This window comes from Phoca vitulina, unplaced genomic scaffold (genome assembly GCF_004348235.1).
Source record: "Phoca vitulina isolate PV1807 unplaced genomic scaffold, GSC_HSeal_1.0 scaffold10, whole genome shotgun sequence".
Classification (NCBI taxonomy): domain Eukaryota; kingdom Metazoa; phylum Chordata; class Mammalia; order Carnivora; family Phocidae; genus Phoca; species Phoca vitulina.
In genome coordinates, this window is record NW_022589713.1 from 44,071,335 (window position 1) to 44,084,517 (window position 13,183).

General features: G+C 48.9%; 1 protein-coding gene across 4 annotated transcripts in view; it reads right to left on the reverse strand.

Moving 5' to 3' along the window:
- The window catches only part of MYRIP (myosin VIIA and Rab interacting protein), a 399,641-nt gene that overhangs the window by 11,447 nt on the left and 375,011 nt on the right, over positions 1-13,183 (reverse strand). For all 4 annotated transcript variants that reach the window (XM_032408946.1, XM_032408947.1, XM_032408948.1 and 1 more), the window contains exon 12: positions 4,768-4,962. In XM_032408946.1, the coding sequence (XP_032264837.1) occupies positions 4,768-4,962 (195 nt within the window). The remainder of the gene's footprint in view (positions 1-4,767; positions 4,963-13,183) is intronic.

A 13,183-nucleotide genomic window follows, 5' to 3' on the forward strand; every position in this document is an offset into this window, starting at 1 on the left:
TAATTTAAAATATAGACTTACAGGGTTGCACAATGAAACAAAATTTGGAATGATTATGTAACCGAAATGAATAATCTCAGTGAGTGGGGCAATGGGGTTAAACAAAACTTGTCATAACTTTGGTCTCAGGAACCTTGATTTTCCCAGAACACACAAAACTCAACATCATTACATCATACAGCTGTGTCATCTTAATAGTCTCTTGTTTTGTCTTCAACGTAGTCATCTGCTAATGTTCTTTGCTTTCTCTGCCAAATCAAAGCAATATGAACTAGTTCCAAGCCCTCAGCAAGGCCAGAATGTTCATCTTTTACTCTGTGTTCCCTGAAAGCCTGCTTTCCTGGCACGAGGGGGGAAGGGAAGTTTCCCTTGCTCGTGGCAATCCCTGAGGTGGGTGCTACTATCATCACCATCTTAAAGAGGAGAACGTTAGGTCCTGGAGGGTGAGTGACTTCCCCAGCCCGCGAAGCTGGGAAGTGATGGAGTTGGGATTTGAGCTCCTGGGGGCTGATGTCAGATCCCATGACTTTATCCATCCTGCCCTGTGATGCCCTGATACTTAATCTTGCTTGCACTGTTATGACCTTTTACATTTGAAACTCTGACCTAATGGTACTCGAGTTATTGTGGTTATAGATCAACCTGACGTTGGTTCTGTTGCTGGGGGTGAAATAACACAAGTTAACACGCTATAATAATGGAATGTTATTCTAGTCTTAAAACACAATCCATTTGAAAACCATTAACCTGGAATTGCTGGCTGAGTAAAGGCCCCTTTTGGCGAGAACCATGGCTACCATGTCTGTGTAAGTTAGGTCTTCTCCAAGCTCCAGCCACTGATGCCCAGGACCCCATGGACTGGCTCCTGGTTCAACTCACCTTCCTCAAAGTGGTTCAAGGGACTAGAACAGGTGTTTCATTAAGGAAGGACTTTGTGGTCAAAGCCTTTAGGGTAAAGAGAATTAAACAGATTTCTTCGCTGCAGGACTTCTCAGAGTCTTTAATGTGCTAACACGTCTCTCAGTTTTCCTAGAAAGACTATACAGAGTGCTGAAACTGATTTGATTTGATAGCATCCCTGTCGGACTTGCCTTCTATGAAACACATTTTGGAGGACCACATCTAGACAGTAATATAGCATTTCTTTGCTTGCTCTTGAAGGCAGAGGGCCACTGAAGTAGCCCATCTCCACGTCCTCTCCTGTGCCACGGGGGTGCCGAGAGCCTTGAGAAGGAGGACCAACATCCTCTGCCTGCTCCCAGATTCTGTGGCAGAGCTGGGCTCCCTCATGGGGCAGTTCTACTGTGTCTGCTGCCACCATAGACACCATGGGATTTGGTGTTGCCAAAAGTTACAGGGCAATGCTAAAAGGGAAGTTGGGGCTGTCCCTGCACTACCTCTGTACTGGGAATTACGGGGTGCCCCAGGCTGTCGGTCATTTAGCAAAGAAGAGAAGGAGGAAGGTCCTCCGATGGGGGTGGTGGGGGTGTGAGGGAGCCGACTCATCCCTCCCACTCATAACCCTGCATAAATCCACAAGGTGGCCTCTGTGGGTCCCTACTCTTCACACCACGGGTCTGAGAATGGTCTGCCAGTGGTTCTCTTGATCCCTAGATCCATCTTCCACCCTCCTCTGCCCCGCCCTGTTCTCTGTGAGGCTGACCTGTCTGAACCTCATCACCCAGGCTCCCTTGCTGGCTGGGATGGGTTTGGCCAATGGGAGACAACCAGTAGGGGATCAAAGGCAGGAGGAGAGGGAAGTGAGTCTCCCTGCCCCGCTCTCTCCCTGTGCGGGCTGCACGGTGACTGCTCCCACTAGGGGGCGCTCCTCCAGGCTCCCGCTCTCCATGGATTACACTGTCCAGGGGTGGGGACCACTCTCCCCCACCCCCCCAACCCCGAGTGCCACTCTCTGGGTGCTACAGCATCCCTGAACCATACCCACACCTCAGGGAATAGTGCCTTCCTGAAACTCTGTGGTACCCACTGTTCAGAAGGTGAGAATAAGTATCTCCGTTTCTATTTCTGACATTCCCTGCTCCTCGGCACAAAGGAGCAAGGCAGCAGAGAAAAACGGAGAGCCCTTTAGAACACAGACAGACAAAAAACCCCGGTTTAATTAAACCAGCTGCACCCAGAGGCCAGTTTAAGAATCAGCCCCGCCCCTGGGCTGCTCAGCTGAATTCCATCCTGGAAACCGCAGAGCAAAACCAGCGCCAGGGCTCTGTGATCTTTATCTGGAAGGAGACAAAGAGAAGAGTCATCCCTTCTCTGACTCAAAACCCCTAGAATTCAAAGGAACGTAGATGGAGTCTCCTCCGAGGTGCAATTTGAAAAGCTGGAAGGGGGGGAAGGGGAAGAAGGGGAAGAAGCAGTTAACTCTTTGGGGATCAGGCTAGGCATCTCCCAGGCCTGACCGGGAACAGGGAATTATAACCGCCCCCCCTCCTTAGAGCGCAGGTCTCTGCTGGGGTTTCTGACATCTCACATCAGCGGGTAAGTGGATGTGTTTCGACCTGAAAATGTTAAGGAACCCAAGGAAAGAAACGTAGTGGATAATAAAAGGATCTTACAAAATGAAAACTGCCCACAAAGCTATTGCATTTTTCAACATGCCCCTTGCAGGAAAAAAAGGCATGTTGTCTTTGCTTTAAGTGTGCCCTGGGAACCCACTTAATGTGAGTATTTCACATACTGTATGTTGTTTTTTTTTTAAATACAATTACTTGGTAAAACAAAAACACTCCTTTCCTGGTGAACCATATCTTGACTTTAACTTTTTCCATTCTGTGTGTCCAGGATTAAGGCCATTTTAGGACTATCAGCACTGAAAGAACTGTATTGTAGACATCTTTAAAGAACAGAGACCCTCTACATGAGCAATAAAACATTTCTTCCTAAGTAAAGGACTTCATTCATCTGAATCATATATCAGGTAAACATTCTTCGAGCACCTCTTTGTCAAGCTCTGGGCAAGGGCTGGGGCTACTCATGTGAAAGACCGTGTTCTGCAGGGATTCATACATCTGATTCTTAATCTGGGGGTGACTGGGTTCCTGCCTCCCTGCATCTCCCCCCTCCAATATTTGACAACATCTGGACACATTTTGACTGTCACATTTTTTTAAACATTTTCTTTTCTTTTAAAGAATTTATTTATTTGAGAGAGAGATTGAGAGAACGAGTGGGAGGAGGAGCAGAGGGAGAAGCAGACTCCCCCCAAAGCTGGGAGCCCACCGTGGGACTTGATCCCAGGACTCTGGGATCGTGACCTGAGCCGAAGGCAGACACCAAACCGACTGAGCCACCCAGGCTCCCTGACTGTCACATTTTGATGTCACTGGCATCTCATGGGCAGAGGTCAGGGATGCTGCTGAACATCCTTCACCCCCCACAACAAAGAATTATCGAACCCAAAATGTCAACGGTGCCAATCTAATGGGGACAGATGAGTGGACAGAAAGGGCAGCAAAATGAGGTAAGGAGCAGATAGACCTCTACTTAGGTTTTATGGGAATCCCAAGGGAGAGAGTCTTTAACTTTTAAGATAAAGCAACAACTGGCATTTTTTTTTAAGCCTTGAGTCGTTTTTGATTTGTTGTTGTTTCAACTTTTTGCAAGAATTGCCTCTACTAACAGTTCCTGATTTCTGAGAACTGTGTTCATGACAGCATCCCACAATCAGGGTTGATTCTGCTGGCTCTGGAAAGATGGAACCCCCTGATTTGATATCACTTCCGTGGGCAGAACTATGCCCCCTGGTGACAGTGACTATGGCCCGAGTGGCTAATGTCCCAATCTCTGTGTCACCCCCTAGTCTGCAGTGTTGGAAAATTCTCATCAGGAATTTATTAAAACACTCAACAATGAGTGTGGATATTGATATGTAAGAATCTGGTACCTCCTTTCTGTCCTCCCAAGTCAGGCTAGAAAAATCCACTACGAGCACACAAGTCTGGAAGCAGGGTAGACCATTTGTGACCTACATTCTGTTGGCAACCACCCCCTTTCCCTGTGGCAGTGTTCCACCTGGATCCCCACGGGATACAGTTCCTGCATCTCCCACCCCTCAGTGTGCTTTCGTTCCCAGGCTCAGCTGTACAGAGGACTGCCTGGGGATCCTGTAGACACTTCGCTTGCTTGTAGAGACGGAAGAGTCTGCTGGCTGTAGGAAAGGCCAGTTCCTTTGCCTCAGGTCAGGACAACCCTGAGATGCAACTGATACCCCAGAGCTTCCTGCAGGATCAGGTCAAAGATACTCTTTGTCTGAGGTCACACCTTTGTTGGGGCCCCTGAGTGGCTCAGTCAGTTAAGCGTCTGCCTTCAGCTCAGGTCATGATCCCAGGCTCCTGGGATTGAGCCCGGTGTTGGGCTCCCTGCTCAGCAGGGAGCCTGCTTCTCCCTCTCCCTCTGCCTCTCCCCCTGCTTGTGCGTTCCTCCGCCCCTCTCTGTGTCAAATGGATAGATAAAATCTTTAAAAAAAAAAAAAAAAAGGTCACACCTTCACTTGACTTCTTCCCTTCCCCCTGTCTTTCCCCATTCCCTGACCAGCCTCCCCGGGGGAGCACTTCCCTAAGAAATCACTTGCAGGCAAACCCTCACTTCAGGGTCTGCTTCTGGAGAACCCAGCCCGAGCCCCTCCCTGAGAATATATCGGCTGTGGTGGTGGTGTGTATGGTCCTTGCACTGTTCGTGATGGGTTACACCTTCATCGGTTTCTTCTTTGCACCTGCTTGCCCTAGACAGGGAACATCCCCACTGTCTTACGTTTTCTTCCAGAGAAGTCAGCTGCTCATCCAGTCTTGCTTGGTCTGTCCCGAGAGGAAACGTCCCCTTCTCTCTGTCGGGAGGGATAGGTAAGAACTCCCAGGGCCCTGTGGACTCTGCTATCAGCTCCTCTGTGGCATTGATGACTTTCAGGACTTCTGTGGAGATGTTGCAGAGAGAAACAGCAGAATACTTCTGTTTGGTCCAATAACAGAAGGGGACAGAAGACAAGAACAGCACATTAACACTGACATGGAAATTCTGCATCATCATGGTGCTCATCATGAGACTGATTCCATTATAACACACACGAACATCGATGTGCCAAAGGAACAAGAAGCTAAAAAATCTACCCAGCAGGAGCATCTGGAGGAGGCCTGATTTGACGTGGCCTAGCTTCTGTGACTCACACTGAATTATTTGATTCTGTCCCTTCACTGTCCTTCCCCTCCAGGGAAGGAGACCTCAAGGGGAGGCTACTCCATCTCCTGCCCACTGCTGCTGGTTTTATAGCCACACCTCATTTTCTGGATGATATTCTACTTCCTCAACAGAGCTTCAGTCACAGACTTTGTCAGACTACATCCATGGCTGGTCCAGTAGGGAGCTTCCTGGACTGGGCATTATGAGACCTGGGTTCTAGATCTGGCTCTAACTTCATTTAATGATGGGATCTTGACCCAGTTACTGTGTACTTCTGGAACTCAGCTTCGTCTTCTGTACAGTGAGTCTGTTGGAAGATTCCCTGCAGTGTGTCAGTAGCCCCTGTGTGTTTAGCTCCCACACACCTGTTCTCAAGCCCATTCTCCCTTTGCTCTGCTTGACCATAGAGGCTGAAAGGAGAAACACTCTATTTCCCTCCTGCTTCACTGCCAGGGCAGTCATGTGACACAGTTCTGACCAGTGAGCCTCACAGGAAAGCCTGCCCAGAGGTCTTGATGAAAGCTTTTGTTTTCCTAACCAGGTGAATAGATCCAGCTGATGCTCTCCTTCCCCACTCCTGTCTGCCTTGATCACAGGTGTGCAGTTGTGACGAATACCAAAATGCTGAGTAAGGTGGGTCAGAAAGCCTGAAAGAGCCTGGCCCAGACAGCCGCAGATCAGCTGAACCGCCGTGAGTCACCCCTTGCCTCTGAACATCTTGTTACATGAGAAAAATAGTCCCCTACCATTGAAGCCACTGTTCGCCAGATTTTCTGTTATTTGTAGCTGAACATATTCCTCACTGACACAAGCTTTTACATTCAGGGCTGAAAATTACAATCAGTTCAGATCTGGGCCAAGGTCATTGATGGAGAGAGGCATTGCAACCACAAAAAATTATCTGCATCTTTGAGTTCATTGGGATATAGAACATAAGCAATAAGCTGGAGTTCAATGTTTCTGGATGGCAATGGTTTCTATCTAGAACCAAGTTTATTTATCCTATCAAAGGGTTTGTAAACTGGAAGCCAAATATTGCCTATTGCCGACCAGGGTGTGTGTGTGTGTGTGTGTGTGTGTGTGTGTGTTTACCATTTACCAGTGTGTGTGTGTGTGTGTTTACCATTTACCAGTTTTAATGCCTTTGGAACCTTCTAAGGTACCTTTCTCACTCATATATCCTGGCCAAAATATTAATGATGGCTATGGCTTGATTTTGCAGTCTTTTCCTCCAAGTAGATTCTACTTGCTAGAGGATGCTTTTGATACCCTTCCCAATTCACTAGGGAATCGATGTGTTTAAGTGACAAGTCAAAGGCTGAGTCCACAGTCTAGAAGCTGGCTCTGGGCTTCCACGCTGAGGCACATGGTGTTGTATCTGTCAACCCTTTGTAGGGTTAGGGCACGTGTGCTCAGAGGGCTCCCCATCCAGCCTGTCTACTCCACAACAGCTGCTTGACTGACCCAAGAACCACACTCCTTTTGGTTCAAGGGACTTTGCTACAAACCCAGACAATTGGGTCTGGGGTGTCGGCAGAATGGGATGGAAGGACGGTGACACAGACCCAGTGGAATAAGGTCAGTGTCACTGGGAACAGCCAGGGTCAACGCTTCACCTGAGGAGAAACTTTCAGGGGCTGTCCCCTGCTCTCCAGGACTCTGTGGTTGCTCTGGTGGATTGTGAAGACGGACTGGGATTGTGAAGACAGAGTGGGATCGTGAAGACGAACTGGGATTGTGAAGACGGATTGGGCGCAAAGTCATTTTGGCACAAAACAGCTGCCACTATTTGCTTATGTCCATTTCAGAAAAAGTGACGTTGTATGAATGAAAGCAGATTTGTCATCATTCTCTCAGGATGTAAGTTTGTGTTTAGAAACTCTGCCCCTTATTTGGTAAAAAGGGTGTTCTTTGTACATTTTTTGAAAAGAAAGACATGTGACTAAGAGACTCAGAAAAAGACCACAGCACAGTAGAAGGGAAAGTGTGAAAAGTTGCACATGTCTCCAATTAGGACAGGGTCATTAAAGGGTCAGGGTTATTAATGGAAAGGATTTAAGAGGTGCTGAAAAAGGTCCTATGTCCTGACTCCAACTGAACACATCAAAGTGATAAGCTGGGCATCCCTGTTGCTTGGCGGTCATTGTTCATTCTATCCATAAATAGCCTTGTTTGTTCAACCATAGGGGTTGCGAGCTGGAAGCCAAATATTGCCCAGAGGTGTGCTTTTTGACAAGAATGCCTTTCACGAAACACACATTTGCCAATTCTCTGCAATCCCCACACTGTTCCTTCTATGCATTTTATTGGGGGTGGTCTATGGTGTGCAGAATCTGCTCCAGGTGCTGGGATGAAGTGGAAAATTGATGAAGCCCCCGCCCTCATGGCATGCCTTTAGCCCTACGCCAGCCACTTGACATGGGACATACTTCCCTGGCCCCTGAAGGCATCTGCATTTGCCACTAAGTCAGAATGTGGCAGTACCTGGCAGCTGGTGGGAGGAGAGCCCCACAGCTTCACCTGGAAGGTCTGTGGTCTGGGAAAAGCTCTGGACCACTTCAGAACTGACTAGCCTCCAGTTGGGGGAAGTAGCAAAAAAAAAAAAAAAAAAAAAAAAAAAAAATATATATATATATATATATATATATGAAAACTGGACGAGATCTCTGTCTGGTTGGTGAGCCAGATGGCGGGAGCACTCCCCACCCAAGTCTGGTGGGTGAGCTCTCCATGGGGAAATACACACCGCAATCCAGCAGGCTTTGCAGGGGATCAGAGGCTCCTTGCCCATGACCAAGGACTGGGCTGTTCGCTTGGACATGGGGGTGGGAGTGAACAGTCACCTACCGGAAGTTGGGATACCTGGGATTTAAGTAGCCGTATGACAGGAGCAGGGTTGCAAACCTCACTGTTCCTTAGTTTCCTCACTGGTCCAATAAAGGAAATCAGAAGATTTGTTACAGGGCTGACACCGACTTGTTATGTAAATGTCCCTGCTCCATGACCAGTCTAGATTTAAAAGTAGAAAGCACCTTGTACAATTATGTTAAATAAAGTTATATTTAGCACCGGACAGGGTTTTGTTCGGATGAAAAGCTGGTGTGGACGAGGCTGCTGGCAGGAAGCCCTGTGTGTGGGAGAAGTGAAGAGCTAGAGGATCCTTCTGCTTTATTGCTTACAGCCCCACAGAGCCGAGCTGAATGGCACAAACAAAGCACAATTTGAGAGCCCAAAGAGAGCTATAATGGTAGCTGACGGTACTCCAGAGAGTAATTATAAGATGGATTCAATGTGACAGTTTCGTGGGATCAAATAAGGGAGAGGTGAAAGTGTGGACATTAGCAGACAGCCTAGGGGCAACTATACAGAACAGGAAGGGTGGCCTCAAGTGTCCTACGGATAAGGATGGAAATGGCCATGCAGTAACAAGTTCAACCTTCTAGTGATCAAAGACATACAAATTAAATGACAAATTTTATTAAGCGCCAGATACCGGCCCGATTCCCTTTTTAAATGCTTGGTGTGTGCCAATATGACTTGGAGAAGCTGGAGCATGGTTTCGGTGGTTGAGCCACCATGGGATCTGTTTGCTCTGAGACACCCACCTGTCTCGGTCTCCCAACCACTGATGGTTGCTGCTGAGAGCCCGAGTGTCCACTTCTAGGGTTCAGTGTGCGTCCCAGCCCCACGTGGAACGTCAAATCCATAATGCTGACCTCACTACCTCTGGGGCGGGCCCAAACAGCCCACACTCGGGGTATAGAAGGTGACGAGAAGCACTCCGGTTTCCTCGGTCACTCACCAGAGGCATCAAAATAAGCAACTTCAACAAAGACTCATGTTTCCTGCCTGCCTGTAAGCAAAAGCCAGACCAAGGCAGACCTTTCAGAAGGTTATGTACCACTCCGAGGCTGGGGTCCTGCCATGGTGGCCATTTCAATGGGTCCAAGAAAGCAGAAGAGCAGGGCAGTACCCAAGTCATAGACCCCAGCTGTCTCGCTCTTTTCTCTCTAGGGACTGCAGAGAGCAGCAAGACTTCTTTCCTTTTTCCTCACTGCTCACAAACTTTAGCCTTAAAGCCTTTCTCCATCCTGTGCCCATACACTCCCTCTTCATATAAAACATGTTGCCAGAACAAATTCCTCTTCCTTACTCTTCCTTATAAACGGTTTGCCAAAGACATGCAGAATGCAAGGTGTTGCCACTGGCAGATTCTGAGTTCTATAGAATTCTAAAGAAAAGGCCATTTCTATCCTAACTGCTAGATATACTTGCTTATTAGCAATCCTTGCAAACTCTCCTGAGATTTTTTTTTTCCGGCGTCATCATTCATTTCAAAGCTTTGTGTTGGACAAAGAAATGCAGACTCATTTCAAGCTGGAATAGACAGGAATGCTCCTTACCAGAATATCCCAAGCTTGCCAACATGTGAACAGCGGGAGCGCGTGAAATGCCTGGCTTCCCAGAGAGGGAACACTCTGGATGCCAGAGGACTGATTCCAGCCCCGGCTGTACCCAGGCGCACCCCTGTGTCTGCCTGACTCAGCTGGGCCAAAACAGACCCCACGTCTGGCTGTGTGTGATGGACTGGGGCTGTGACGGAGGCCTGGGCTGTCTATTTATTTGACTTGATACAAGTCTTGATATGATCTCATCGAATATAATGTGGGAAAAAAGCTTTGTGGGTTAAATGATGTGTGCAGGTGTCTGGGGCAGAAGAAGAATTTTTCTAGCTCTACCTTGGGAAGTGTTCCGATGCCTATAACAAGAGTAGAAAAGCTAAACAGATAGAGGCCGAAGGGGCCTGGGCACTAGGGTTTTTGTGAGATACAGAAGCAGGCAGTATGCTTTGAGGTCCATGGGCCAACCCATGAAACAGAGGTGGGCAGTGGTGAGGGGACTCCCGCTCTGGCAGGGTCTTACAAAGGGCCTCCTTGTCCGCTGAGCTCAGCAAGCATGGAGCCTACGGCTCATCATTCTTTTAGGAGCCTATGCAAATGTTTTAATTTCTTTTAAAATCAGAAGATAAAAAAAGAACTCTTAGGTTCAGGAACATGTTTTAATACACAATAATGTATTAATCTAAATCAACATAGTTGTAAAATGTGATTTGTAAGTGTGTTTTATGGAGGAAAGGGCCCATGAGGGCAGCAATGCTTGGGTACAGGGAAGTCGTGAGTTGGCCTTGATATGGCTGCTCTGGAGTCCTCTGTGAGAAGGCATGCGGGCAGCAGCGGCCTGCTGAGGCCTGTCCTCTGGGACACATTGCTGCACCCCCTAGACATTTGTGAAGGCCCCAAGCAGGCCCCTATGACAGGGCTGTCCATGCACACTTAGGAGAAGCCTTCCTAGCTTCCCCCAACTGCTATAGAGAGATGGTGGGGGGGCGGTGGGTGCCGTGGCCCTGTGGCTTCCTACTCAGGACTGATGCTAATGTGACCTCCTCATTGCATACCCAGACCACGAGGCTTGGGAAATTCAGGTTTCACTGTCTGGGACACTTTGGGCAAATGATTTAACCTCTCTGAGCCTCCGCTGTGACAGAGATAACACCAGCTAGCTCAAAGGGCTTTGGAGATTAAATTAGACAGCATGTGTCAAGTGTCCACACAGTGGGCCCCTCCTCAATACTCCCCCCGCCCACACACACATACACCTGCCCCACTGCCTCTAGGCGGACCTGTTACTGGTGACGGCCTGTGACTTAGATGCCTTCCATTACATACCATGCTCTCGAAACAGCTTTGCTTGCCTACTTGGTGTTTTGAAGAATGCTTTTTACTGTTCTTTACTGAAAAAAAGTTAAACTTTACTGCTCTTCATTTCCCAGTTTTTTTCTTGCCAACTAAGAATATTTTAAAAAAGAGGGGAGCCTGGGTGGCTCAGTCGGTTAAGCATCTGCCTTAGGCTCAGGTCATGATCCTGGAGTCCCAGGTTCGAGCCCGGCATCGGGCTCCCTGCTCAGTGGGGAGTCTGCTTCTCCCTCTGCCCTTCACCCAGCTTGTGCTCTCTCTCTCACTCTCTCTCTCAAATAAATAAATAAAATCTTTTTTAAAAAAGAATATTTTAAAAAGAGAAAAAAAGCCACTATGATCTAGTATTACCTACCACTGCCATAATTTCATAAACAAGGGGTAACTTAACATCAAAAAAGGAGAATGTAATATCTGAGTATAGAATGGTCTGTCCTAAGAAATGACAGTAGACAACCTGACATGGACACACAGACACCCCCCTCCCCCCAGGCCCCTGCCAGGCACACACACATATCCTGGGACATACACACACCCGTATTTCCCTTTGACTGGGAGCAGAGTGAATCGTGCGTACTGATATGCAGTAAAAACAAGGGATGCCATCGCTAGCTGGGAAACTGAATCAACCAGGCCCTCCAACATCATCTGCTATTTCCCATCATCACTAACTGAATGCAAGCCTTCAGGAAGAGTCTACTCCATGCAGAGGCGAGTCAGCCATCGTCCCTGTCCTCAGAGAGCAGAGGGGAGAGGGACACGAAGACCAATGGCAGGTAGCAGAAGACAGGCCCTACCCTGCACTGTGAGCAATGGGCTGCAGATCCGCAGGGGCCCCACCGTTCTGTGACTTTGGGGTTGGTCCAGAAGCACAAGAAAGAAGTTAAGAAACAGCAAAGATGAGGCGGGTCCTTTGGACACCAGTCCGGGAGGCGTGACGACATGGGGACCGCCACCACAGCCTGGGGTGTGCAGAGGATGACAAACAGTAGGGAGATGGGGGCAGGGCAGCGCCCCGAATGCCAAGCTCAGGAGTCTGAGTTTTGTGCTCCCAGCAACGAGGCGCCACTGCGGGCTCTCAGAGCATCTCCCCAGCACTTACCGCGTGCCGAGCTCTGGGATGAGCACCTCGTTGGCCTTGCCTCCCTGAGCTCTCCTGACCACCCTCTGATGCACGTACTATGATCACATCTCCCAGATGAGGAGCTGAGCCTTAGAGAAGGGTTTGCTCTGAAGGAGCCGGCTTTGCACCCAGATCCGCCTGGTGGTGAAGCCCAGGTTCCTCACAGGTCTCTTGAGAGGCTCAGGTTTTTAGGAAGGCAGTTCTGACTGGCAGAGGAGGGACAGATTGAGGGCTGGGGAGAACCTGAGGCAGAGAAAAGCGTCGGAAACTCTTACTGCAGCTGGAATTCAAGGTCCCCGGGGTCTGGGGTGGAGCAGCTGCGGGGGAGTACAAGGGTGAGGAGCGGTTTTCTGGAAAGAGAGCTGAGAGCATGTTGTGGCTGCCGAGTGGGGAGGGGGGAGCAGGACGGGCTGTAAGCCCAGCCGGGTGAGCCGCCGAGTGAGCCCAGTGAGCTGGCACAAACTGACACCAGTAAGGAGATTTCAATGCCAGCAGAGAAAGAAGGGTTCACCGGGCTCTTGGAATAAGGGAAAATATAATATTTCAAGGATCCTTTCTGACCACCCAAGAGACTGTGATTACCAATGGCCAGGATGGAATAAGTTTCAGGTCATCCGTTTAGTCTTTATTTTGAATCTGTCATTTTTTTAAAAAAGGTATTTATTTGAGAGAGAGAGAGAGCACGAGCAGGGTGAGGAGCAGAGGGAGAAGCAGACTCCCCGCTGAGCAGGGAGCCCGACGCAGGCCTTGATCCTGGGACTCCGGGATCATGACCTGAGCCCAAGGCAGTCGCTTACCCGACTGAGCCACCCAGGCGCCCCTTGAATCTATCATTTTTGCTGTCAAGTCTCCCGAGTGGGTTGGGGTGGACACAACCTTCATAGCTGGGTTGGTAAAAAAGGAGAAAATGGTGAAAGTGTGGGGCCCTCCTGTTCTCCTTTTAGCCTTGTGATGAATGAACGTTCCTCAGGGGGCCAACAGGAGACCGTGGACATCCCAGGTAACGCAGGGAAGAGCTTTACCAGGGCTCTTCTGAGGACCTGTTTGAACACAAAGGGGTGGCGCTCATGCAGTGTAGAAAAGCCCTTCAGGAGCTCATGTTGCATCAAACCCATGT